The sequence below is a fragment of the Aspergillus homomorphus genome (assembly GCF_003184865.1).
Source record: "Aspergillus homomorphus CBS 101889 unplaced genomic scaffold BO97scaffold_1, whole genome shotgun sequence".
Taxonomy (NCBI): domain Eukaryota; kingdom Fungi; phylum Ascomycota; class Eurotiomycetes; order Eurotiales; family Aspergillaceae; genus Aspergillus; species Aspergillus homomorphus.
The window spans coordinates 866,146-889,521 of NW_020291887.1; the positions used below are offsets into that span (position 1 = coordinate 866,146).

General features: G+C 50.3%; 8 protein-coding genes across 8 annotated transcripts; 5 read left to right on the plus strand and 3 right to left on the minus strand.

The window, feature by feature from the left end:
• Positions 1–452: 452 nt before the first annotated feature.
• BO97DRAFT_474437 (uncharacterized protein) lies at positions 453–1,155 on the minus strand (the record flags this gene model as incomplete). The annotated part of the gene is made up of 5 exons (XM_025700325.1): positions 968–1,155; positions 843–899; positions 755–770; positions 575–697; positions 453–526 (listed from the first exon to the last, which is right to left on the minus strand). Exons 1-5 carry the CDS (start codon positions 1,109–1,111, stop codon positions 453–455), a joined length of 414 nt encoding a protein of 137 aa, XP_025556589.1. The 5' UTR covers positions 1,112–1,155.
• Positions 1,156–2,759: 1,604 nt separating this feature from the next.
• Positions 2,760–3,530, plus strand: BO97DRAFT_402029 (uncharacterized protein). Its single transcript, XM_025694395.1, has 3 exons — positions 2,760–2,914; positions 2,963–3,268; positions 3,324–3,530. Exons 1-3 carry the CDS (start codon positions 2,797–2,799, stop codon positions 3,464–3,466), a joined length of 567 nt encoding a protein of 188 aa, XP_025556590.1. The 5' UTR covers positions 2,760–2,796; the 3' UTR covers positions 3,467–3,530.
• A 498-nt stretch (positions 3,531–4,028) lies between these two features.
• On the plus strand, positions 4,029–7,847 carry BO97DRAFT_380832 (WD40 repeat-like protein; the record flags this gene model as incomplete). The annotated part of the gene is made up of 3 exons (XM_025693223.1): positions 4,029–5,600; positions 5,652–6,563; positions 6,681–7,847. The coding sequence occupies 3 exons, from the start codon at positions 4,029–4,031 to the stop codon at positions 7,845–7,847; spliced, it is 3,651 nt and encodes a 1,216-aa protein (XP_025556591.1).
• Positions 7,848–8,690: 843 nt separating this feature from the next.
• On the plus strand, positions 8,691–9,452 carry BO97DRAFT_6370 (uncharacterized protein). The gene has a single exon (XM_025700957.1). It carries the CDS (start codon positions 8,788–8,790, stop codon positions 9,271–9,273), a length of 486 nt encoding a protein of 161 aa, XP_025556592.1. The 5' UTR covers positions 8,691–8,787; the 3' UTR covers positions 9,274–9,452.
• A 1,076-nt stretch (positions 9,453–10,528) lies between these two features.
• Positions 10,529–11,663, minus strand: BO97DRAFT_402030 (E2 ubiquitin-conjugating protein MMS2). Its single transcript, XM_025694396.1, has 5 exons — positions 11,479–11,663; positions 11,329–11,408; positions 11,128–11,253; positions 10,992–11,071; positions 10,529–10,941 (listed from the first exon to the last, which is right to left on the minus strand). Exons 1-5 carry the CDS (start codon positions 11,549–11,551, stop codon positions 10,881–10,883), a joined length of 420 nt encoding a protein of 139 aa, XP_025556593.1. The 5' UTR covers positions 11,552–11,663; the 3' UTR covers positions 10,529–10,880.
• Positions 11,664–12,081: 418 nt separating this feature from the next.
• BO97DRAFT_334668 (putative endosomal peripheral membrane protein (Mon2)) lies at positions 12,082–17,519 on the plus strand (the record flags this gene model as incomplete). Its single annotated transcript, XM_025691405.1, has 6 exons — positions 12,082–12,159; positions 12,222–12,288; positions 12,354–12,527; positions 12,577–12,783; positions 12,841–12,929; positions 12,984–17,519. The coding sequence occupies 6 exons, from the start codon at positions 12,082–12,084 to the stop codon at positions 17,517–17,519; spliced, it is 5,151 nt and encodes a 1,716-aa protein (XP_025556594.1).
• Positions 17,520–17,804: 285 nt separating this feature from the next.
• On the minus strand, positions 17,805–19,916 carry BO97DRAFT_402033 (vacuolar protein sorting-associated protein 26). Its single transcript, XM_025694397.1, has 6 exons — positions 19,862–19,916; positions 19,542–19,797; positions 18,968–19,440; positions 18,885–18,909; positions 18,665–18,781; positions 17,805–18,207 (listed from the first exon to the last, which is right to left on the minus strand). The coding sequence occupies exons 2-6, from the start codon at positions 19,759–19,761 to the stop codon at positions 17,918–17,920; spliced, it is 1,125 nt and encodes a 374-aa protein (XP_025556595.1). The 5' UTR covers positions 19,762–19,797; positions 19,862–19,916; the 3' UTR covers positions 17,805–17,917.
• A 2,294-nt stretch (positions 19,917–22,210) lies between these two features.
• Positions 22,211–22,919, plus strand: BO97DRAFT_333743 (gluconokinase; the record flags this gene model as incomplete). Its single annotated transcript, XM_025691372.1, has 2 exons — positions 22,211–22,372; positions 22,467–22,919. The coding sequence occupies 2 exons, from the start codon at positions 22,211–22,213 to the stop codon at positions 22,917–22,919; spliced, it is 615 nt and encodes a 204-aa protein (XP_025556596.1).
• Between the last annotated feature and the right edge of the window lie 457 nt (positions 22,920–23,376).

The following is a 23,376-nucleotide window of genomic DNA, read 5'->3' on the forward strand; positions in this document are numbered from 1 at the left end:
CGTCCCTACGCCCTTCGCACTACCGAAGAGGCTTGGCTGGCCTGCAGAGGTAAGTTTTCCTACATCAGTGAGAAAGGACTGAAAAGTAAGTCCGATATGAGTTCTTATTGCTCCCCCCGGTCGCCGAGGGTGAGGCCAAGGAGAGGGACCGGGAGAAGCGCAGTGCTGCATTTCGGCCGGCTGATCCTCGCAGTTGACATTGTTCGAGGTTCTCTCTCTATGTATGTGTGTATGTCATTAACATATTTATTCATTCAGCGCAAAGATCCACAGGAGACATCGTATATCCTATATAGCTTAACCTAGAATATACCTCTTTCTTTACTATCTCTCGCCCTGACCCTTACCGCGTTGTAGTCCCGGTTTTGCAGGTGGGCTGCAGAGAGCACTGAATATGTTCTCAGATAGTCGTGAGACTACTAGCCCCTCGCAACTACCACATGTGGAGTAATTTACGAGTCCACCTTCTTAGCAGACTGGTAGTTATTCTTGCGGTCGTCTCCAAGGAATCCGAGAATAAAGAATTCTATGTATACGGTTAGAAATCTCCTTTAGGTTTCTGAGTTGTGCTTACCGGCAAGGGTGAGTTTGTCGTCCCCTGTCACTTCCACTGCTTTGAATTCTTCTTCAAGCTTCTTGTAAGCTTTCTCGTCGTTGGGCCGCCAGAGCTGGCATAGCTCGTGCAGGCTAACACGCCCTGAATGTGCGGTCAGTCTTCCAGACACTCTATCTCACTCGCATGTCCAAAACTTACCATCACCATCATAGTCCTACACCCAAGGGTTATGGGTTCAGCAATCTTCAACAACCTCAGGACTTCTGATAGAAAGAACTCAACTTACTGCCTTATAGAAATCGGCAAGAAAGTCTCTGATTAAGTTCGAAGAGTAGTAGATATTCTGCGTTCGGTGTCAGTGAATCCGGTCGAAAAGTCATTGATGCTCCTTTTCCCTAGATAAACGCCAACCTTTGGGTCCTCCTTCGCCAGTTCCTCCATGCAGGCCTGCTTGGTCTTGTTGGCTGCCTCTCCCTCTTTCTTCCTGAGCTCTTGAAGAGCCTCCCACCTCCCCTCATTTTTACCAGTTTGCTTGGCATTCTCGTACCAAGACATGATTATCGTGATAAGACTTTAGGACAAGGGGGTATAGTTGACAGGTAGTAAGGAAGGATGGAAGGGCTGGTGTTGCATTGCTGAATGAAAAAGATCACCATCCACCTGAACGAGGCCAGGTTTATATACCTGTCACCTCGAGCTCGGGTCGCACACAATTCTAACTATTCTCTTTGTAGACTTTGTGAGAATTATGTCATGGTGGATGTGCTTGTGGCGGAAAGCCTGAGGTTGTCCACTGGATCTAGACAACTGCGTGTTCTGCAGGAAGTCTACATGTATGACTTGTACAGTCCAGTCCAAGTGCAACCCCACTTACATGACCTTGATCGTCCCACACGAGATTTGCGAGTGGAGGCTAAGGTTCGATGGGGGTGATGGAAGGGTAGCATGAGTCCGGATGAAAGCTTGAAGTCCACCTTGACTTTTCCCTTTGTTCCGTCTTCGGAGAGAACTACCGATATCCATGTTACTCACAATGCTTATTTCATGAGGTAAATGGGTGAATTTAAAATGGAGAAGAAAGTTTGTATGCTCTACTCTACCTGCAAACGTCGATGTTCATGCCCCGAATCTGTTCTGCAGCCACTGCTGATTGGCCTCGATGCCTATTGTGTGTTTGATTGACACATACTGTTTCCGTAGAGCTTTATAGAATATTAATTGTTTCTTCCCGTAAAGTTTACATGGATCCGATGATTAGCGGATGAGGCTCACCACATTGGAGATCAGAGGAATTGACATCGACCTTCGCAGGCAGAGACTCCGTACTGAACAGCTTGACTATGGAGACGTAGCATTTCGAAGCTGATGTGGATCGACCAAATGCAAGCGATCGAGCGTGATTCGGCCACGTAACCCGACAGAGGGGCAGATCTTTATCCGATCTGCAAGCCCCGCACTGTGGCCGATCCTAGGTATGAGCTACTGATTTCCCATCCGAGAATCGTGAGCAGTGATCGCGTTCGCGAGTAGCAACCAAGTGTCAAGATAGCGGGGTAATGCAACCTGCGTGCATCTCCAATAGCTCATCAGGGACCAGTTGTCAAGCCCGAGAGCAGCAGTCAAAGCACGGGCAATATGTTCTGGATCTAGATTCCAGCTGAAGTCAATGGGTCTTTCCAGTACTTGGCTCGGCTGCGTGAGAACGTAAATGTGGGCCAGTAGCTTGAAATCTGCCTAACCTCCCTAAATCCACCTTCGATCGCTTCCTCTTTGAGCAAGAAATGCAGCTCTCCGCAAATCCAATCATAAGCCCCAGAACAACTGACAGATCTGAGATAATAATAACAAGCTCCACTGTTTATGTTCTCAGGCAACCGTAGTGAGTCCTTATCGAGATGGAGGGGCTTTGGGTAATATCCCTGGCGGAAATGCAGATCCGAGCCATTAGACATCTAGAAAGCAAGCATGGGAGGGGAAAAATGAACACGTCAGCGCTCTAACTTGAGATATGCTTTCCAATCACCTCTGCGCCTGTCTGCTGCTGGTGCACTCTGACTCGCTCGGCAATGCATCAGTAGTGTGATATTCCGTGCATACAATCCCCACTTCGTGAGGCGCTTAGGCCCGCACGACCAACTTCGATTCAGCTGGATTCAGTGCGACCGCTCGACATTCTGGCACTCTCCATTCTGTCTAACGATCAGAGCTTTCTCCTCTCGGTCAGTGCATATGCAGATACGATGAGTGATGAACGCCCCGTTAAGAGGTGGTTCAAGCGGGTTTTCGAGCGGGATTCAGCAAGGGGGTCAAAGGTGTCGACGAGACATGACGCTACCAGAGTGCCTGTGGTGACAACAAGTATGGGAAGAGAACCAACCTATTTGTTTTGTTTTTGACTTTATATAGAGAATGGCTCCCCCTATGCTTCCAACGAGTCGCAGGCGACTTTCACAGTCCCAGTTACTCAGCAGACAACCACAGACCCTTCTGCCTCGATTACGGCGCTTCGGGAGAAAAGAATCTCATCAGCCATTCAAGACAGAGAGAAGAGTGCCGTAACTCTGAGTGCGGATCGAAAGCAAGATACTGATAGCAGCGTCGCTGAAGTTACTTCACCTTCTCTCTGGGACAACGCATATGATTCTCTGAGGCAAGAGAAACCTGAGTTGTTGTCTGAGTATGAAGACCTTTTTTCCAGAGTGCTCATCAAGGGTGAATTGAATTCCTGCTAAATCTGTCATATAGAAGTGCTAATGATGTATCCTAGCTGAAACGAGGACCTCAGCGGTCCCAACTCAGGAAGATGATACAAAACCTGTCAGAAATCAGATCCCCCAGGGAAAACATAGCCTTGCGTCGGAAGAAGCTGAAACAGATAACCGAGCTTGGCCTGAAGCATATGGAAGATAAGGAGGTCAAAGTGACTGTTCTAGGCCATGATGTCAGTCTGGAAAACGGAGTGGGTAAGATCGGCGAGGCCGTAGCTTGGGCCCAAGAGTACATCAAGGATGCGATCAAAGATGTGCCTTATGCTCCCGCTGTGATGGCAGGCATCTCCATTATTCTTCCTCTCCTCAAGAACCCATCCGCTATTGATTCTGCCAACCGAGAGGGGCTTGTCTATGTCACGTCGCAAATCCGCTACTATGTCGAGATGGAGTATCTCTTACTCCCAGAAGGGATGATGCCCGGTTTGGAGACTGACCTGAGGAGGGCCGTGACTGACTTTTATAAGCTCATTATTGACTTTCAGGTGCAAAGCGTTATGCGATTCTATCGCAGCCGGAGCAAGAATTACTTCAGGAGTGTCATTAACTACGATAGCTGGGACGAGAAGTTGGAACAAATTAAGCGGGAAGAGACAAGACTCGAGAAGAAATTACAGAAGTCTCTATCCGGTACAGGTGTGGAGCAACTGAGGAAGTTAGCCAAGCTAGCCGCAGAAGCAGAAGAATCACGCAAGGCCTTAAATATGATTCTCTTCAATATTGAGGAGGATGTTCAGGAGCTTGTCAGGATCTCCCGAAGGGCTGAACAACGTTCACTCAATGCCGATGACCAGCATTGGTTGAAGACACTCAATGCCACCGACCCTAGTCTTGATAAAGTTCGGATCGAGGAGGCCAAAGGTTGGCTCGTTCGAGACTCATACAGCTGGGTGCTCGACCACGTGGACTTTCAGACATGGAAGGATTCAAAAGACGCCCAGCTTCTCTGGATCAAGGGTGAGCCCGGCAAAGGCAAAACGATGTTGCTGTGCGGAATCATTGATGAGCTTTCAAGAACAGCCATGCATGACACAAATATTGCATATTTCTTTTGCCAAGCAGACAGGAGCTACCTTGACAATGCCACAGCAGTTTTGCGAGGGCTGATCAATATGCTCGGCAGGCAACAACCCTCACTGATCACCCATATCCGCGACGGTTTTTTCGAGGGCGAGAATGCGTGGTATGCGTTACTCAGAGCATTCACGAATATTCTTGAGGATCAGCATCTACAAAGCACGTACATAATTATCGACGCACTTGATGAGTGTAAGACCGACTTGAGCCGACTGCTTCATGTTATCGTTGAAAAATCGTCGGTGTGTCCACATGTCAAATGGCTTGTCTCCAGCCGAAATTGGCCGGATATTGAAAGAGATCTCCGTGGTACCGCGCAGCTACAGCTTCGCCTCGAACTTAACGCGAGCACTTTATCGTCCGCCGTTGAAATTTTTGTCCAGCACAGAGTGAAGGCGTTGGCAGATAAACACGACTACGGCCCTGATATGCAGAACGATGTCCAGCATTATTTAGTCTCGAGGGCAAGTGGCACTTTCCTATGGGTAGCCTTGATTTGCGACCAACTCACCAAGACTCGAAAATGGAACGTTATGAAACGCCTGGAATATTTTCCTCCTGGTCTCAATGAGCTTTACAAGCGGATGTTGAACCAGATCAGCAGATCGGACGATGCTGAAATATGCAAGTCTATCCTCGGTGTTGTCGCAAGTGTTTACCGCCCCATCACGTTAGACGAACTGGCATCTTGTATGGATCTGCCCGAGGAAGTGAGGGAGGACGAAGGGACTCTAGTAGAGGTGATAGAGCTTTGTGGCTCTTTTCTGACGCTACGAGGACGCACAATTACTTTGGTCCATCAGTCGGCCAAGGATTTTCTCATAGGCGACGCTGTTGATGAGATCTTTCCTGACAAGCAACAAGAAAGTGTACACTCTTCCATCTGCTTCAAGTCGTTACAAGTTATACAGACCCTTCGACGCGATATTTATGGCCTGGTTGCCCCGGGATATGCAATCGATCGGGTCCGACAGCCAGATCCAGATCCCCTCGTTGCCGCACGCTACGCATGTGTCTACTGGGTTGATCATCTAGCCAAGTGTTCTCCTAGGCAGCTGGCGCAGATGAATTTTCAAGATAATGGGCCGATTGGGATGTTCTTCTGTCAAGACTACCTTCACTGGCTCGAGGCTTTGAGCCTATTAGGAAGCCTAACACAGGGAGTAGCTTCAATACTGAAGCTTGAGAACCTGTTGAAGGTAAGCTTCCATTTAATTGATCTCTAACCTATGCTAATGTGATAAATTCAGGCGACAGCAACAGCAAACCCCGAGTTGGTCAGTAGAGTTCAAGATGCAAAGCGCTTTATTCTATATCATAAGATCGCGATCGAGAACCACCCGCTCCAAGTATACAGCTCTGGACTCATATTTAGTCCAGTCCAGAGTATAACCAGGTGTCGATTTCAGACACAGGTACCAGATTGGGTGGTCGTAAAGCCAAAGATGGAAGAAAGTTGGAGTCTATGCCTACAGACACTGGAAGGTCACAGTGACGATGTCACATCAGTCGTCTTCTCTCATGACTCTAAGCTACTCGCTTCCAGCTCAGAGGATCGCACTATGAAGCTCTGGGATCCCAGCACCGGAAAGTGCCTGCAGACACTAGAAGGTCATAAGGACGGGGTGAACTCGGCTGCCTTCTCCCATGACTCCAAGATACTCGCCTCCAGCTCAGAAGATCGGACTATCAAGCTCTGGGATACTAGCAGTGGAAACTGTCTACAAACTTTGCATCATAAAAGCCGTGTCTTTTCAGCTCGATTCTCCCACGATTCTAAGCTACTTGTCTCTGTTGTATTTACTGGGGAGCTCAGTCTCTGGGATGCTCGTTCTGGGCACTGCCTAGAGGTTCTATGTGGCCGTGGCTGTCACAACTCATTTACCTTCTCTCATGACTCTAAGCTACTCGCCTATGCCTCTGGTAGTACCACTCTTAATATTTTTGACACTGTGGAAATGCGCAGCTTCAATATTCTGGAAGGTCATGGTGGCCGGGTTCATTCAGTTGCCTTCTCTCATGACTCCAAGCTGCTGGCCTCCGCCGCCGGGGATCATACCATTAAGATCTGGGATACTAGTACCTTCAAGTGCTTGCAGACTCTTGAATACTTCAGCGGCTATAAGCCTCATGTGATATTTTCCTATGATTCCAAGCTCCTCGTCTTCTGTTCAAGTGAATTCATGAAGGTCTGCGATACCAGTGATTACCAGTGTTTGTGGAAAGTCGATACTACCAATATTCGCTTTTATTGGCCCATCCTCTCTCATGATTCAAAGCTACTCGCTTCTAATGTATTGGGTGCTATTAGCATATGGGATCCTGCTACAGGACAGTGCTTACAGACTCTAGACGATCATAGTGGCCGGACTGGTTCAATCTGTTTCTCCACTGACTCCGCGCTACTCGCCTCTGGTTCTAAGCATACTGTCAGAATCTGGGATAGTGGCACCCGGCAGTCCTCACAGAACCTAGAGACTGATGATGCTACTGTCTATACACTCGTCTTCTCCCCTGATGCTATGATGCTTGCATCTAGGACAAGCGGCTCCGTCAAGCTCTGGGATACCAATAGTGGTCAGTGGCTTCATACTCTGGGTATGACCAATGGGTCTGTAAATATATTGGTCTTCTCCCGTGATTCCAAGCTACTTGCCTATTACTTCCAGAATACCATCAATCTTTGGGATACCAGCAGTGGGGAGTGCCGAACAACTTTAGATGGCCATTTTTCTGATGTTGTTTCTATAGCCTTCTCCCATGACTCCGGGATACTCGCCTCTGGTTCGGACTATGAAGAAGGCAAGATTAAGCTTTGGGATACTGGCACGGGAAGATGTCTACAGACACTTGAGGACCGTGGTTTTCCTGTTACTTCGGTTGCCTTCTCCCACGATTCCAAGCTGCTTGTATCTGGTTCCTTCTTTCATATTGGTCTCATAGTCTGGGATACTAGCAGTGGGAAGCGGCTGCAGACTTTGAAGGGTCATAGATTGGGTTGCATCGAATCACTCGCCTTTTCTTCCGATTCTAAGCTTCTTGCCTCCTACGCAGCAGACCACAGTATCAGTCTCTGGGACACTGATACTTGGCAGTGTCTCCAGGTTTTGGATGGCCAGGGCATTTCTTCCATCCATTTTGACATCTCCGACCCATGCCTTCTTCTAACTAACAGAGGCAGTATCCGAGTGCCCTTGGTTGTTGAGAACGAATCACCCCAAGGAGTCCCAGTAGTACCACAATTCCAAGCATTGGGCGTCAGTCTCGATGGGAGCTGGATTAAGTGGTGTTCGGAGAACCTACTGTGGTTACCACCGGAGTATCGTCCGTATGTAGTTACTGTGGCAGCCTCGCAGTCAGCTATTGCTATTGGCTGTCGATCAGGGCTAGTTTTCATACTCAGGATTGATGCCCAAAAGCTTTTACAGTATCTTGCTGGGGATTGATTTATGATGATGATAAATTCATTTGTGTATCTGTCAGCCGTACAGGCCACTTGACTGCAGTGACCGAGGCCATCCGTCAACTGGTTTGAATAGATTCTTATTATACAAAGAGAGATATGGTGATGAATTTCATACGGCATGAATATTGTGTCCTCCGCTAGTTTACTCTGCTCGAGTGTGGTCCGACCAAGATCAAGCTGCTCGGGTGTTCGCTACAATAGGGCCATTTGATCCTGACACTCGACGAAGAACGTATCTCGCTTCTAGGATGAAATAGAGACAAGAGTGAGGTGGCTCCTGATCTACAACCCAGCAATGTAATCGTCCAATTATCCAATGTTATAGCAAACTTTGAGCGAGCAGCTTGACGTCATGGAGCTCTCGGCCGCTTACAGCCCTCAGACGGCCGGGGATGCAGAAAGTTGGCTGAACATCATGAGGTTAGGGATTTGGGGGTGGTCGGCTCGCATTTATTGTGTAGGAGGTAAGGTGTTGGCCTTTGTTATCGCGGTGCGTATGTGTGTCGAGAGAGGAGATGACCGATGCTCGGGGAGCGGCGGGTACTGTACAGCACATCCGAGGACTGGTCGTCAGTTAGCTGGATCAGACATTGTGGGATAAGTCGGGGCTTACGGCCGCAATACGTTCATGTCAAAGTTTTCCATGCAGGAGAAATGGAAAGAACGGCGAAAGTGAGAGGTGGAAATGTGGACATTAGGGGACGTGCAGCAGCCTGCAGCAAGTGACAGCGAGACCAATATTCCAGCCCACCAGCACTTGCCTTGCCAATATTATAATAGACCACAGAAGTGCTTTGAAATCGGTGACTCCGCCATACTTTGGACACACTTAAGTGAGCTACTGGCAAGACTGGTGCTGGAGGGTGATATTGTAGCGAGAAGGAGTATGGAGGATAGTTGTAGGCGCGAAAGCGGGTGCTATGCTGCACCAAGTCCTTGGGGTTAACAAAATATCGAACTATGACCCGATAGTGATGAACTTTGGCCTCAACAAGGACAAGGTAGATAAAGGCAACCACCCACTGCTCCATGTTCTTGTTTGGCGACCGAGACCAGGTTCTTCATCCACATCGACATGCTTGCGTTCAATATCTGCCATCCCCAACTTCCCGCATTCTTATTGGCCTATGTTCCGTGTCCCGGTCGTATCGATGTCTCGTGAAGTAATGAGAGGTCGGTTTCGGGCTCAGGGGTGGGTATATGTCGTAGATAACATGACCATCGATCCTTGTCGACTGATGGAGGTGCGTGGATGTCCTTTTGGGATGGGGCCTTGCGGCCAGATCGCTGTGCGGAATCTGATCGGGGACGACATCTTGAACGACTGGGAGACCGATCAGGGAATGACCTTGCACAGTCTTGCCTGGATCCAGTGTCGTACACCCGATATCAAGGATGATGGTTAGCTAGCTCCGAGATAAACCTCGGAACGGTTCGGGGACTGAAGAGCTGACCTAGAAGTCTACTTGTAGACACTCCTACGCAATTATAGGCCCAGTAACTGTGCAGACTCGAGGAAAATTTCAAGGTCGTAGAGGTTTGATCTCATTTGAGCTGGGGCAACTCATAAGGGTCAAGAAGTGCATGGAGGCTAGGAAGTCCTCGGTGTAACCAAGGATTTCAGCCTCATCACAAGGTTCCCGTTCCTTCGTGGACAAATGACTGCTCCACGTCAATTCTTCTAGACGTTCAATTGGTTCAATCGCCAGCTCAAGCAAGGTTGTTACGCACTGCTCTCAGCCTGACTTCTCTAATCCTTCGGTCGACACTGACAAAGCCTAGGCACGCGAGCCAACACCCTAGTCAACAATCACAACATCTACCTGTCACGACCGATCCACTGCGTCGAAATGAGCCTATCCGATGTGCAATTCACCATCGAGCCCGGGGGAGGGTTTTGGGCCATATGATGATCGGCGATTGAGCTGAGTTCTTGCTACCAACACCTGGAGATCAAATCCAAGCCACTCCTGACAGTCTTGATAAGCCATATTATAGTCTCAGGATGGACATAGACTACTCTCCGAAGTCCAAGATGGACTAGCTATGCCTACTATGTCTGCCTATGCCGACGTCCAGCCTCACCCTGGCGTCAGCAATTGCTCCCTCCTTTGTCCTCTTGTCTCGGAATTATGTGCCTGAGGAATCAAAACACGCATTGTTCATGCAGTCCACAAAGGACATGGCACCTATCTTCTGACGACCTCGCAAATTATACCGTGTTGTTCTTATTGCTCAAAAGGGTCGAGGTAGCCAAGAACGATGCTGGAGGGAGGTGGTGGTGGGAGGCGAGAGGAGGGTGGGTTGGGTAGAGGAATAATGTTGCTGTCTCCCGTGCGGGTTAACGTACCTTCGCCAGCTGGCAACAAACTCGAGGAGGGAATGTCTTAGTATTTGCTATTTTTCCCTTCCTGTGAGTCCCATATGAGCTGAAGTGCAATATGACTAAAACCAACCAGATCGGACCCAAAACGCAGTTTCCAGAATCGTAACCCCCGGCACGACCTGTCTTTCTCTTTTTGTCGGTCCGCCGTTCCTCATCTTTACCCGGCCAGATCGCATACTGTCAGGGTGCTCGCTCAGACTACAGAGAAGGAATTCATGATTGATTCAATAGCTCCATCTATTGTTCTTCGAGTACATGACATTTTCATGCAAGAGATGCAGGTAGAAAGTCAGTCCCCTGCGGTGCTGTCATATAACTAACTGCGGCTCTCCTCAGAAGCCAGGACTTGGCCCGCGTTCAGTATTCTTTCAGAGTCAATGATAGGGTCCTGGTAGATAATAGTCTAGGTAGCAATAGCAAGGTTGACATGAACGTCCCCACCGACAAAGTTTCTAGGATCGATGAATTGCAACCAGGCTTCGATTGACACCACGCCATGCCCGCCGTTATGCATAGACTGTACACGCTCTAATAGACAAACGAAAGAACACGCGAACGAACCTCACGCGCAAAACCAACCAGAATACTCCTCATTCGATTCCTGAGTCATTCACAGCGTCACATCATCTAGAAGTTAGAGCCCTCCGGAGGCTGAGGAAGCTTCTTGTGTTGGGGCAGAGCCATATACCTGGAACAATAAGAACCAGACACATCAAAAGAGTTTGGAACAAAACATACCGCCTGATCTCGAGCAGAATAGTCTCCATGGTGTATTCGCGCTTCCATTGAGCCAGACAAGGCAACTTGGTGGGATCGACCTGCGGAGATGTCAGTATTCTGGATCTTGTTGGAATGCGGTATAACGCATGCGTACCTTGCCAGTGTGGGGATCAACGCATGGCAGATTGATCCGAGAGCTAAATTGAATGGACGGGGGATTGTCGGGGTAATCGGGACCGCAGTGAATCTTGACACTGTATATTCTGTTCTCGTGAACGCTCTATGTGTGTTCATTGTAGGGTCAGTAATGCTGGCATATCGTAGCGGGGAGGAAGTGTATGTGGAATAGACGGACATGAGGAGGGCCGAGTATGGTGCCATTCCAGTTGCTCATCATCATATCTTCGCCATCGTCTAGACCATAGGAGCACGCCTCTGAGGATAGGAACAGGAAAACGTTAGTGAACTGCTATTCATGTGCCGTCTCGCGGATGCATTCTCTCACCTGCGCCCAAGCCCTTCTCGCCCTTCTCGAGCTCTTCGAGCAACCTGAAGTTCCTGGGAACCTTGGCCGACATTTTGTAATAGGTAGCCGTGGAGTTAAAAAGAAATTCCTGTCTACCTGAAGTAGGTTGTGAGGAAAGTCATCAAAGAAAGGTAGAGGAGATCAGTACCGAAGCCGGAGGAGGGGCAGGCCGACTTTATCCCACCCGCGGGCAATGCTATTGCGTATCTTGTCCCGCCGGGTTCCTGAAGAATTGGTCATGTGATGATAACGGCCAGCCGATACCACGTGACAGCTCTATCTCCCCGTCGCTGCCTTGGCGCTCCTTAGAGCTGCCACTTCTGATGATGAAGTGCTTGACTGTTGATTGTTCGTTCAAGTTGCGGGTGACGGCAATTATGTATATGTATTGATGTGCAACCGCTTTAAGGAAGACGCCTACATTGTCCATCGATGTGCTTTCCCCCAGCTTCTCTTCCCTTTCTTTACCGACCCAATCAGCGATCCAACCACATGAAGCCACATCTGCCTAGTGCTACTGTACTTCTGATCGACTGATAGCGACTGGCACCGGCTATGATATGATCCAGCACCTTCTCTGAAATGTCCTCCCAGTTCTTGCAGGCGGAACTCTTGAATCTCATCCAAGAGTCTAAGAGAAGAAATTCGGAACTTCGAAATGTTAGCTTCAACCCTTCCAAAAGGGGATTCTCGAACATTGATGCTGACTAAAGATACTGCAGGCCGCCGAAGAGTCCCTCAATGACTTGAAGGCCTTACCTTCAACCTCGGAGGCCCAAATTTCCGCTGGTTAGTGTCTTATAGGCCCATAATCGGACCTCACTCATGTGACACTGTTGCTAAGATTTCATGAGATCTCTTGCGCAAACCGAAGTTTGTAAATCCATTCATCCTGGCTTGCCATAGTCGCCATGCCAAGCTTGCAGGCATTGGTGTCATCTGCCTGCAAAGGCTGGTGGCATCACGGTCATTGCCCTCAGAGCGTCTCAAAGATGTGCTCTCGGGTCTAAAGGAGACAACCAACATGAGTAGGTCATTCCAAGCTAATCAGTCAAAGCCATACTTATGCTACAAAAGGCCTGGACATCCAATTGAAGATACTACAAACATTACCATCCTTGCTCCAACATTACTCGAGCGACTTGGGGGGCGATCTCCTCGTGAGTACTCTCGAGATCTGCGCCACCTTGCAAACAAATAAAATGCCTGCTGTTTCAAGCACCGCCGCTGCAACGCTACAACAACTTGTGGTTTCCTCATTTGAGCGAGTTTCCATTGAAGATAGTTAGGACCCTGGCCTGTTGAACATCCCCCTCACAGCTGGTACTGACTCTACTACAGAGAACTTTGGCAAAGCAACTCCCACAGTCACAGTTAAGGTAGACGGAAGCCCCATTAACGTGGGAAATTTTGCCTATGACGCTTTACGTGTAAGGTCTCACGCTCCGCGGCAATCCTAAGCCAATCGCTAACCAATGGATTAGGTTCTAGACGATTTATGTCGTCTCGTAGATGGCGAACCGCTTTACTTCCTTCGAATAAAGTCTCTCTCTACGCCATTCACTTTAGAGCTGATCGAGAGCATCCTGTTGAATAGTGGAAGGCTTTTCGTTACCCATGCCGAGTTGACTCAGGTCTTGCGGACTCGACTCATGCCATTGCTTGTACGAATCCTCTCTGAGAGACATACTTTCTCTCAGACTGTTCGTGCCATTCGCATCCTGTCGGTTCTCCTTAAGCGTCATATGTCCCTTCTGCCTGCCGAGTGCGAAATGGCGCTTGGGCTAGTCACACATCTACTCGAACCGGATGGGACATCGCCTTGGAAACGCGTACTCTGCATGGAACTGTTCAGAGGGCTGTATGCTGAGCCAGGTCTGGTCAGGCTAATATATTCTTTGTATGACGGGGAAGAGAGAAGGAAGAATATATTGAAAGACCATATGGCTGCTCTCGTCCGCCTCGCCTCCGAAAAGCCGTCTCTCATCGGGGTTAGTGCCCGGTCGACTGTACCTTTAAGATCCGAGCACTCGAGGTCTGTCACCGAGGAACAGATCACTCTCGAGGCAGGAGGCGTTGCTGGCGTCATTGGAGCATCAGTTCCCATTACTGACTCAGATGCGCCGGGAATCAGCAGTCAATGGAGTGTGGTTCGAACACCTTTCATGGAACTGCTTGACAAAACTGAGTCGCCATCACCGCCTGAGACATATATCTATAGTCTCGTCCTGAACTGCATTAGCAACTTTGCTGAGGGACTTGCAAAGTTCATACTTCCATTGACAGTTCCTGACCTGAAACAGAAACGGCGAAGTCGTGTGCCAGGCCTTGAAAAAGGAGGCGACGCCTCACGGCAGCCGCAGGACAACATGAAGAATACTCAGAACAGGAAGTCGTCTGTACCAATAAACCCTTTAAATCTGGAGTCTCATCCCCAGCTCGCAGCCATCCAAAGTTGCGCTGGCATTATCGAAAATTGCTGGCCCGCAATCCTTGCAGCATGCTCCACGTTTCTGTACGCAGCCCTTGACGATGAGTTCTACCACAACCTTGTTCGATCATTTCAGAAGCTGGCACACGTTGCTGGCCTTTTAAGATTGTCGACGCCGCGTGATGCATTCTTGACGACACTCGGCAAAGCAGTTATTCCTGCGGACACAGGTAGCGCCAGACCTGCGAACACACCAGCTTCCGCTACGACGGGCCCACAGTCCAAACAAATGACAGATGATAAAACCAGGGACTCGCAACCGTCTTTAGGTATCTCGACGCTATCCAGCGAAGCGAACACTACCCTGTCACAAGAGAGTACAATCGTCTCCCTAAGCACCAGAAATCTTTTGTGCTTGCGCGCTCTGCTCAATCTTGGAATTGCGCTCGGGCCAACTCTAGATCAGCCGGCCTGGTCCATTGTTCTCGGCACACTCCAAGATACTGATATCTTGATCGGCTTGACTACAAACCCTCAGGCCATGACAAGCTCAGCGGAAGCCTCAGGTGCCTCCATGGACGTGCCCAAAGCTAATCTCGGCGCTGAGATCATAGCCGTACAAACAGCGTCCGCAAAGATGTTCGAGAGTAGCGGCGAGTATCCCATCGAATCATTTCAGGATATCTTGGCTGCGCTTTTAGACCTTTGTGGGACGGCTGAAGAGTCTTCACAGTGTGTACCGGAGTCTCCTACTGGGGAGCTGCTTTCTCCGCGCTCCAGTTTCATGCGCAGAAATACTCATCGCATGTCACTTTCGGTAGGAAAATCGAGGACACAAGACGAATTAGTACGATTTGTTCTTGAGAAAGCCAACGAGATAGCGGTAGCCAACGTGGAGCGACTGTCTTCTTTGAGCGAGGCTGATCTGGGAGCCTGGAACCTTCTCACAAGTAGGCTGATGTCGACTGCGGCGGACAGAGTGCTCAGTCAGGGACTTCGGCTCAGGGCGAATGAGGTGCTCAACAGCGTTGTAACACTCACCTTGAAGCAGAGAGATGGCGATGACTCTGTGAAGCAGAATGAGCGACAACTCAGAAATCTTCAAGTGCTCAAGACGCAGGTCAAGTTGCTCTATGAGGCAAGCGGATGCTCGATTGGTTTTCCTACGGCCCCAGTTGTTGAGATCCATGAGCAAAACCTAGAAACCCTCAAAAGCATTCTTGAGCAGTACGGTGAAACATTTGTGGATGGATGGGCATCTGTCTTCGACCTCATAACAAGCGTATTCGGTGAAAGTGCTGAAAAGGGACGAATTGAGGATTCGAACCGAAGAAACCGGGCCAGATGGATAGCAGACTCGGTTCGACTTGTGCGGGTCGCGTATCAATCCTTGCAGCTTATAGCATCTGACTTCGTGGCATTGCTTCCATTACCCTGCCGATTGGATCTGGTGGAGTCTTTCTCCAAGTTTGCGCAACAGCAGCAAGATTTCAACATCTCGTTGACCACAACGTCATCTTTCTGGAATGTTTCAGACTTCCTACAGGGACAAATTGAGCAATTCTCGATTGAATCTCATATCGATTCGTCAGTGAGCGAGGACGCGCTTGCCAACCTCGCCAAGGGAGATAACCCCTCGATTGCGCGGAACGCATTATGGTTACTGCTCCTTTTGAGGATAGTAGACCTGACGACAGATAGTAGATCGGAAGTCCGAAACTGCGCTATCCAGACTTTGCTAAGAATCTTCGATGCTTACGGGCAGCAGTTATCGCCCAAGGCATGGTGTTTGTGTCTGAATAGGGTCCTCTTCAGCATGGTGGAGGAGATAGAAGATGAGCTCTGCCTTACACTGGACAAGAATGACTCTGGCAATCCTGATTACGCCAAGGCATGGATTGAGACAACGGCTGTCATGGTCAAGGGAGTATCTGATTTAATCACGAATTTTTTTGGGACGATAGTTCGGGACGAGCTATTCGATCAATCATGGGAACGCCTGCTGGGCTACTATCGAAGGCTGCTTGATCTGCACCTGCTTGAATTCAGTGAAGCTACCTACTCCAGCTTAACAAACATCCTTCTTCGGATACAGTCCCAGGATGGAATCGGCAAACAATCATTGCGGTCAACCTGGCTTATGTGGCTCAATGGTCACCCGGCCGATCGGAAAGATCTCTTAAGCCTGGATAGTCCAAACCAAGATGCCGCAATAGCTTACCTTCGAGCTTTTCAACAGATCTATCGTCTGTATAAGGAAGATCTTGAAGGTGAAAGTGTTGAGAAGATTCTCGGACATCTTCAACTTCTTGCCTGGAACTCAATATCTCCGCCATACTCCCCGGATATCGACCGCCCTTCCAAGGTGCAAGCGTTGATCCTCGAATGCTTGAAGACTTTGTGCTCCGAGAAGGAAAGTTCGCAGCCCAACATCGTTGTATGTCTGGGCGAGCTGGCTGATTCACCGCTGTCCAAGTGGTCGCCAGAGAGTGACTCAAAGAAGCCCACTTATGTTGCTTTCTCCAAAGGAGTAATTGATCTGCTCGACTGGTATGTCGCCGAATATGGGATTAAGAAAGACATATTCCTAGATGGATCACTGGCTATCGCCTTGGAACGTCTGGTGAATTCCATTGCCTTGAGATATGAATGGCCTGGGAAGGATCGTGATCCTAGTCTCTCGCAGAAGTCTACCACTGCTTCATTGAAAATCCTCCAGGTCGCCATACCTTACGTGGAAAAGCAGTATGACACCTGCGAGCAGGAGCAAATACTGCGATTCTGGAAATGCGTGGTCGATCTGGCGAATGGAATTGTCTCCGCCCGTGGTTTCCGAACTGTGCCCATCCCTCATGCCATGGTACTGAGCGACGAGACTTTCGATGTGGCTGCGTTCAACAGACTGAAAACGCTCATTATCCCGTCGCTGGGAGCATCAACGATCCCAGACTCCATCCGCCGGGACTTTGCCTGCGCCTTGTTGCGGTCATCGTTCATTTACGCTCCGCAGCGCCTTGACCTCCCTCGCAAACCCCTCGAAGAAGACCCGCTGCATGCATTATACGATATCCGTCCAGGAAGAACCTTCGATCCGTCACCCACCCCTCGTACCAAGATGGCATACACGGTAGTCGATACACTCTTCGAACTCGCCTCGGCCCCATTGTTAGCTCCGTCCGCACAGCCCTCGTCAGAGCACGGGTCATCTGCGGAACATTCCGCCGCCCGCATCGCGCTCGCCCGGTGCATCTCTCCGTACTTGATCCTCCGCACCGCCGTATCACTGAAAGGGTATATCGCCGACCAACCTCTGCGGGGCCTCATGCCGCAGCCCACCCCAGCCCGCAAATCCCTGCTGCATCTCCTCCGGGGCATGGTTGCTCTGCGGAGCGAGCCGTCGACCATCCCCACCCCGCCAGCCAGTCAATCGGGCGCGATCCATGGGACGCTGGCTAGTCCCAGCGACCTCGATCACAAGAAGCACCTGGCGTGGATCTACCCGCTGGTCGTGCGAGCGGTACAAGTGGCTGGGAAGCAGCAGGATGATGGGGAGGTCTTGCGCGTCCTGGGCCAGGTTCTATCCGCTTGAGACCGGCATGTGTATAATTTTTCCCTGTTCGCTAGTTTTATACATTGATGTCCTGACTGGAATGACCCGGTTGACAACCTAGGATCCTTGGCCGAGTAAGAGCAGTAGTAGTATCACGTACATTCTATACAATTTTGCAAACAATGCCTCAAGAAATTACCTATACCACCAGCACCACCAAGCAACAACAGACTACACCGAACAAACCCTACAGCAATACAACTCAACTATACAATACAATCCACGACCATCGCACCAAGGAAATATATTAAAGGAAGCAAGGGTATAAGTAAGTACAAATCCGCCGCCGAAGGCCATGCCCCTGATCCCCATTTGCACAGAAACCGAGTACACAATCAACGACCGCAGCTCGATAATTCTACAACAAGAAACAAAACCTAAGCCGCCGGCGCAGGAACAGGCTGAGTCGACTGCTGCTGCTGTTGCTGTTGCTGTTGCTGTTGCTGTTGCTGTTGCTGTTGCTGTTGCTGTTGCTGATAATGGTTCTGATGCGCCTCGCTACGACCAGGGCCGGGCGTGGCCGAGCCCACGGGCAACTGCTGCTGGTGCTGTTGGAGCAACTGCTGCTGCTGGATCTGCTGCTGCTGGGCGATTTGCGGGGTGGTGGCGATCTCGGGGGCTTGTCGGTACAGCACGATTTCGGATTGTTTGAAGTAGCGGCGGGCGTCTGTGTAGGAATGAATTAGCCAAAACTGGGGTTGGGTTTGGTTTGGAAGTTGACCAGAAAGGCGGTGTCGTTGAGGAGCCGAGATGGGGAATAATAGGGGTGGTGCGGTGGGGGTAATCATGGGGTGGGTGTGGGATTTGGGGGAAGGAAGGTGGGAAAATTGGGTCCACCACGTGAAGAGACGACGGTTGTCGCTTGGGGGTTAGTGTGGGGGTTTTGGGGTGCTCTGGACGGGCGGCGGCCCGATCAGCGAGAACAAGAAAAGCGCAATCAATAGCCGGTCGGCTATTGAAATGGCGCAGTGGGATGCCGTGGGATGTAGTGTCTCGATTCTCTGGCGAGGCTCGGCATGTGGACACACATACGCTTGTCTGATTTGTGATAATACCAAACAAGGTAGCGGGGTGGGGAGAGATATGAAACAGGACAGAAATGTGAATGTTTGTAGGTGACTTACCTTCGTCAATGAGCACCAGGCTGAGATAGTACCGTGTCGAGTACTTCTTGTTGACATCGCGGAAGGTGGGCGTCAGGTCGAATCCGCCGAGGAAGAGACGGATGGGGATGGTTTCACCTGGAGAATTATTGGCAATGTTAGCTGAGCTCGTCGAGTTGAGCTGACAGAAATAAGGTATCCGGGGGCTATGGCCGTGTTTTAGCCAGCAGGATCGACTCACCTCGCGAGGGCGACCCATCCATGATCTGCATGTCCCCATTAGCATCCTTACACCATTTACGAGAATCTCACAGCCGTACTCACCTCGAACCGCACCAGAGTTTCACTCTCGTTGTATTGGTTTGGCGGCGACCCCGTCGTCTCACGCCGGATAATCGACAGCTCCATGTGTTTGATCTTCAACCGCACCAGGAGGAAATAGATGCGCCCGACGATGACGTCCTTCAGGTGATACTTCGACTTGGAGTATTCGAACTCGATGTGCAGGCAGTCCTCGATGCCGACATCCATCTTGATGGGGCTGTTGGTCTCCGGGGGCATGCGGTACGAGTAGACCCAGAGGTCCTTCTCGCGGATCACGTCGGCCATGCGGCGGGAGACCGTCACCCGGACAAAGTAGCGAAGCTTGACGTTGATACCATTGTAGGATTCGTATTGCTTCTCGATGTTCTTGAAGTTGAAGGGGAAGGTCTGGGGGTGTTGCAGTTCGCCAGGCGCGGCAAGCTCCTGAACCAACGAGAGGAATTCGTAGTGGTTGCCGCGGTCGTAGAACATCTCTGCGATGGCACATTAGCTCACGCGGCACGAAGCAGGGTCATGCAGCCAGTGAATCCAGGGTGTGTGATATGGTGGGATGGTCGGAGCCTGGATCTCATACCGATCGTGCCAATGAACTGCACCTTGATGCCTGTGTGCTCCAATCGCTTTCCATCCTTGGGCCTGACAGTCACGGCACCCTTGACCGACTCTCCGTCCATGTAGAGAGGGACCCTCTCGCGACGACCCTTGTCCAATTTGACGTCCACCGTTTGGCGTTCATCGCTATCTTCGAGAACAACGTCGATGTCCACCGGGGTGGAGAAGAAGAGGGAGGTCATCGTGGCGGGGTGAGGGAGATCGAAGGGAGCTGATTGCTGCAGGGGAAGAGTCAATGGTTCTGATTGGCAGCTCTAGACTTCGTCAAGTCAAGCAATGTACCTGAATTAAAATAAGTTGAATTACGGCACAAGAATAATAATGGCCATGGCGTGGCCAGCTTCCTGTTGGTCTGGCGGCATCTTGACTGCCTGGCGGTGGACGCGCTGGCACTATCCCCGATTACGTACTCACCGCCTTCGTCATGCCTGCTTGGTGCTGGCCACAAAGAGAAGCACCAGCAGTGACTTAACTTTCTACTCGTAGGCTGCACGTCATGTGCTACCTACTGTACTCGACAGCTAGTGATGCATAAAGAAATTCTATAGACATGGCTCCGGCCTGATGACATGCGCTAAGATCGACGGGGCATTACCGACTTTTATTGAGGGCTGAAGCGGGGAATATTCCCTCTTGCGCTGCAGAAAGGGTTCCTTCAAGAATCTGGAGAAAGTCGGACTCCCCGGATTGTGAATGATCTCTATTCTAACTGGACACTCTGCACACAAGAAGAAGGAGGGGAATTTGGAAGGGGACGACTCTATGGTCCCCAGCTTTAATGGAAATTGTCAGTCTGCTTAGGGCGCTTAAGGATATTTATTCTTCTGCCTCCGTTTGCAACCATGACCTCTTCACCGGGAGGGGGCGTTGGGCCGAAATCCGCATGAACCCTTGCCCTCCGGTAGGATCATGCACAGAGCCGCCAGGAATTAACCGTGGAAAGAGGCTGCTTTCCAGCATGTGAGGTAATGTGTGTGCTTTTGTCGGCGAGTTTCCCATTGCCTCTGGCCGCAGCGGTGAGGGACGCATGATCAGGGCCAGACGGTTTCACGGGAGGAATGGGCTCTGCTCCGGTTGGGCCATGCGTCGCACAAACCGACGTGTACCTACCGGAATGAGTCTGCTGTGAAAGAGGAAATGACCCCCGTCAAGCTTAAATCTGACCTGTCGCGTTGCTGGAACCCGGGGAAGGAAAAGGTACGGCCCAGGCCGGACTTTTTCACGGGGCGTACTATCGGTTAATTCATCGCCAGTAGGCTGATGGATCGAGAGGACGGGAGGATGATGAGACCTCGTGATGCTGGTGAAATTGGACGTGCTGCCGTCTGTTTGGCGATCAGGCTGCCGTAGACGAACCAACAGGATGAATCATATTCCAGTCTCTGTTGTTGTTCGTTGTTGGTTTTGATGTTGGCTTGTTCACAACGGCAAAGCGGTAAAGCGGTACTGTTGGATGGAGTCTTTTCGAGAGAGGAAAGCCTTTGGAAGCATCGAAGAAGGTGTGTAGAAAAGGAACAGCGAGCTAGTGTCCAACAAGGAATAGTGTGGGGGGAACCACCCCCAAATTCCGTCCGAAAAATAGATTACGGCGTTTGGAATTTACTGCTCCGAAACCAAGTGACATCATGGAATGATGGAAGGAGCTGGTTAACTCGCCCGATACTCGTCCGAAACACCATGGTTTGAGACATGTTTGGATAAGTAGGGGGAACTTGCGTCAATGGCAATAATGTATGAGCGTGATTTATATGATGCGTCACTGCGTGGACAGTGGGACACCCTCCGACTATGGTCTGTCTGACTGTCGAGGGAATGTAAGAGGCGGTACGGAGGTGATACAGAGCCCGATCGGATCTCCCGCTAACAACCAGACCGCCGGACTCCAAGGCAAAAGATAGACGGTTCTTTATTTCTTTTTCCCCCACCCTTTTTTCTTGTGCTACTCTTTCTTTCCCTCCCCCCCACTCAATTGCATTGCAGAAGAAGTGATGGTGAAATGACGAGTGGGAAATGTTCCCTCCTTTTCTGATACCTTATATTTCCAAACAGCACCCGATGCCAGCAGCCGGGGTGGATCCTGGAAGGAGGTACCAGAATAATCTTATCCATCCAAGTCATCTAACTGAAGTGACCCACAAGCCCATGGAATTATAATTAGTATTGCCCGTCCTGGAACCCTTTCATCATTGTGATTTCCCGTCCGTTCCTTCTGCTTGATAGCCGTAGTTTCTGTCCTTATAAGCTCCTCATCCCCCGATTGTTTGCGTCAGAGAATCTTAAACCCAACTTCTGCCCACCTCAATCAACTACCTACACAACTACTACTACACCTCCGACCTCCTACATCCAACCCACCCAACAACCGAACCAATCATCTAAACCGTGGTTTCAACCAACACCTACAATTCCAAGCACGTCATACACTTTATCACCGCAGCGCAAACCCTCGCCCAAACCCAAAACCCTTGAACCAAAACAAAGCCAAAAGCCACTCATCCCAAATTCACCATGCTCTCAGCCGGCGAACGCCCGCAATCCGTCATGAAAAACAAAGCCGGGGTGGTAGACAGCGTGCTCAACACCGTCCCGATGACGATGTCAATGAGCAGCATGAACAACCACACCAACGCAATGTGGACCGATCAAACACAAACCCAGCCACCAGTCCAGCAGCAACCGCCGCAGCAGATCCAACACATCTGGGTGGTAACCGGACCGGCCGGGTGCGGGAAGAGCACCGTCGGACGAGGTCTACAGCAGGAACTGGGTGTGCCCTTCCTGGAAGGTGACGATGTATGTGCAGCCATCACCCATCACCACCAACCATCTACCACCAATCCCCCAACCCTCACAATCAACCTTCCAAAATACTAACAGACAAAACCAGTTCCACCCAGCAACCAACAAAACCAAAATGAGCAACGGGATCCCGCTCACAGACGCCGACAGATGGGACTGGCTAATCTCGCTGCGACAAGCAGCAATCTCGGCGCTATCGCCGTCCGAAGCGAACGGCTACCGCCCACCGTCAGGAGTGGTGGTCGCGTGCTCGGCGCTGAAGAAGAAGTACCGGGACGTGATGCGCGTGGCGGCGTACGGGTCGCCGTCGGTGCAGATCCACTTCATCTACCTCAAGGTCGACCCCACCATGCTGCTGCAGCGCGTCACCAACCGCCAGGCCCACTACATGAAGAGCAGCATGGTGCAGTCGCAGCTGATGGATCTGGAGGAGCCCGTCGGCGAGTGGGATGCGCTCACCGTCGACGTGCACGCCGGTCAGGTTGAGGTGCTGCAGGAGGTCATCGCCATGGTCCGGGATGCGTTGATCAAGTATCAATGATTTTTGCTGATCTTTTGTTTTTTTTTTGCGACCCCCCAGGTGCATGGGTGTGATGTATGCATGGGTTCGCTTTTCGGTGTTTGTGAGGTGTTTTGTTCGCATTTATCTGGAATCTTTGCGGGAGGGAGTTTTGTTGTTTGCTGGCTGTTTTCACGGGCTGATTCTGATACCTATCTATGTATATGATTATGATTGTTTGGAACTTCGATAACATACACTATGGTTCGAATATATTGATCTATGGTGCCGTGCTTTTCAAGAGATACTATAGGTATATCAGTAGCTGAATGCCCCTTGTCTAGGAGTGTCCGGATCTACTCACCCGTGGGTTCCGCGGTACGAATTGCAAGTCTGTTCAACGAAGCACCTACATGGATAGCTACATGCAACGAGCTCGGCGGAGTCAACCGAACTTGAATTAGACCGAAACAGGCTAATGAAATCTCAATTACGATCC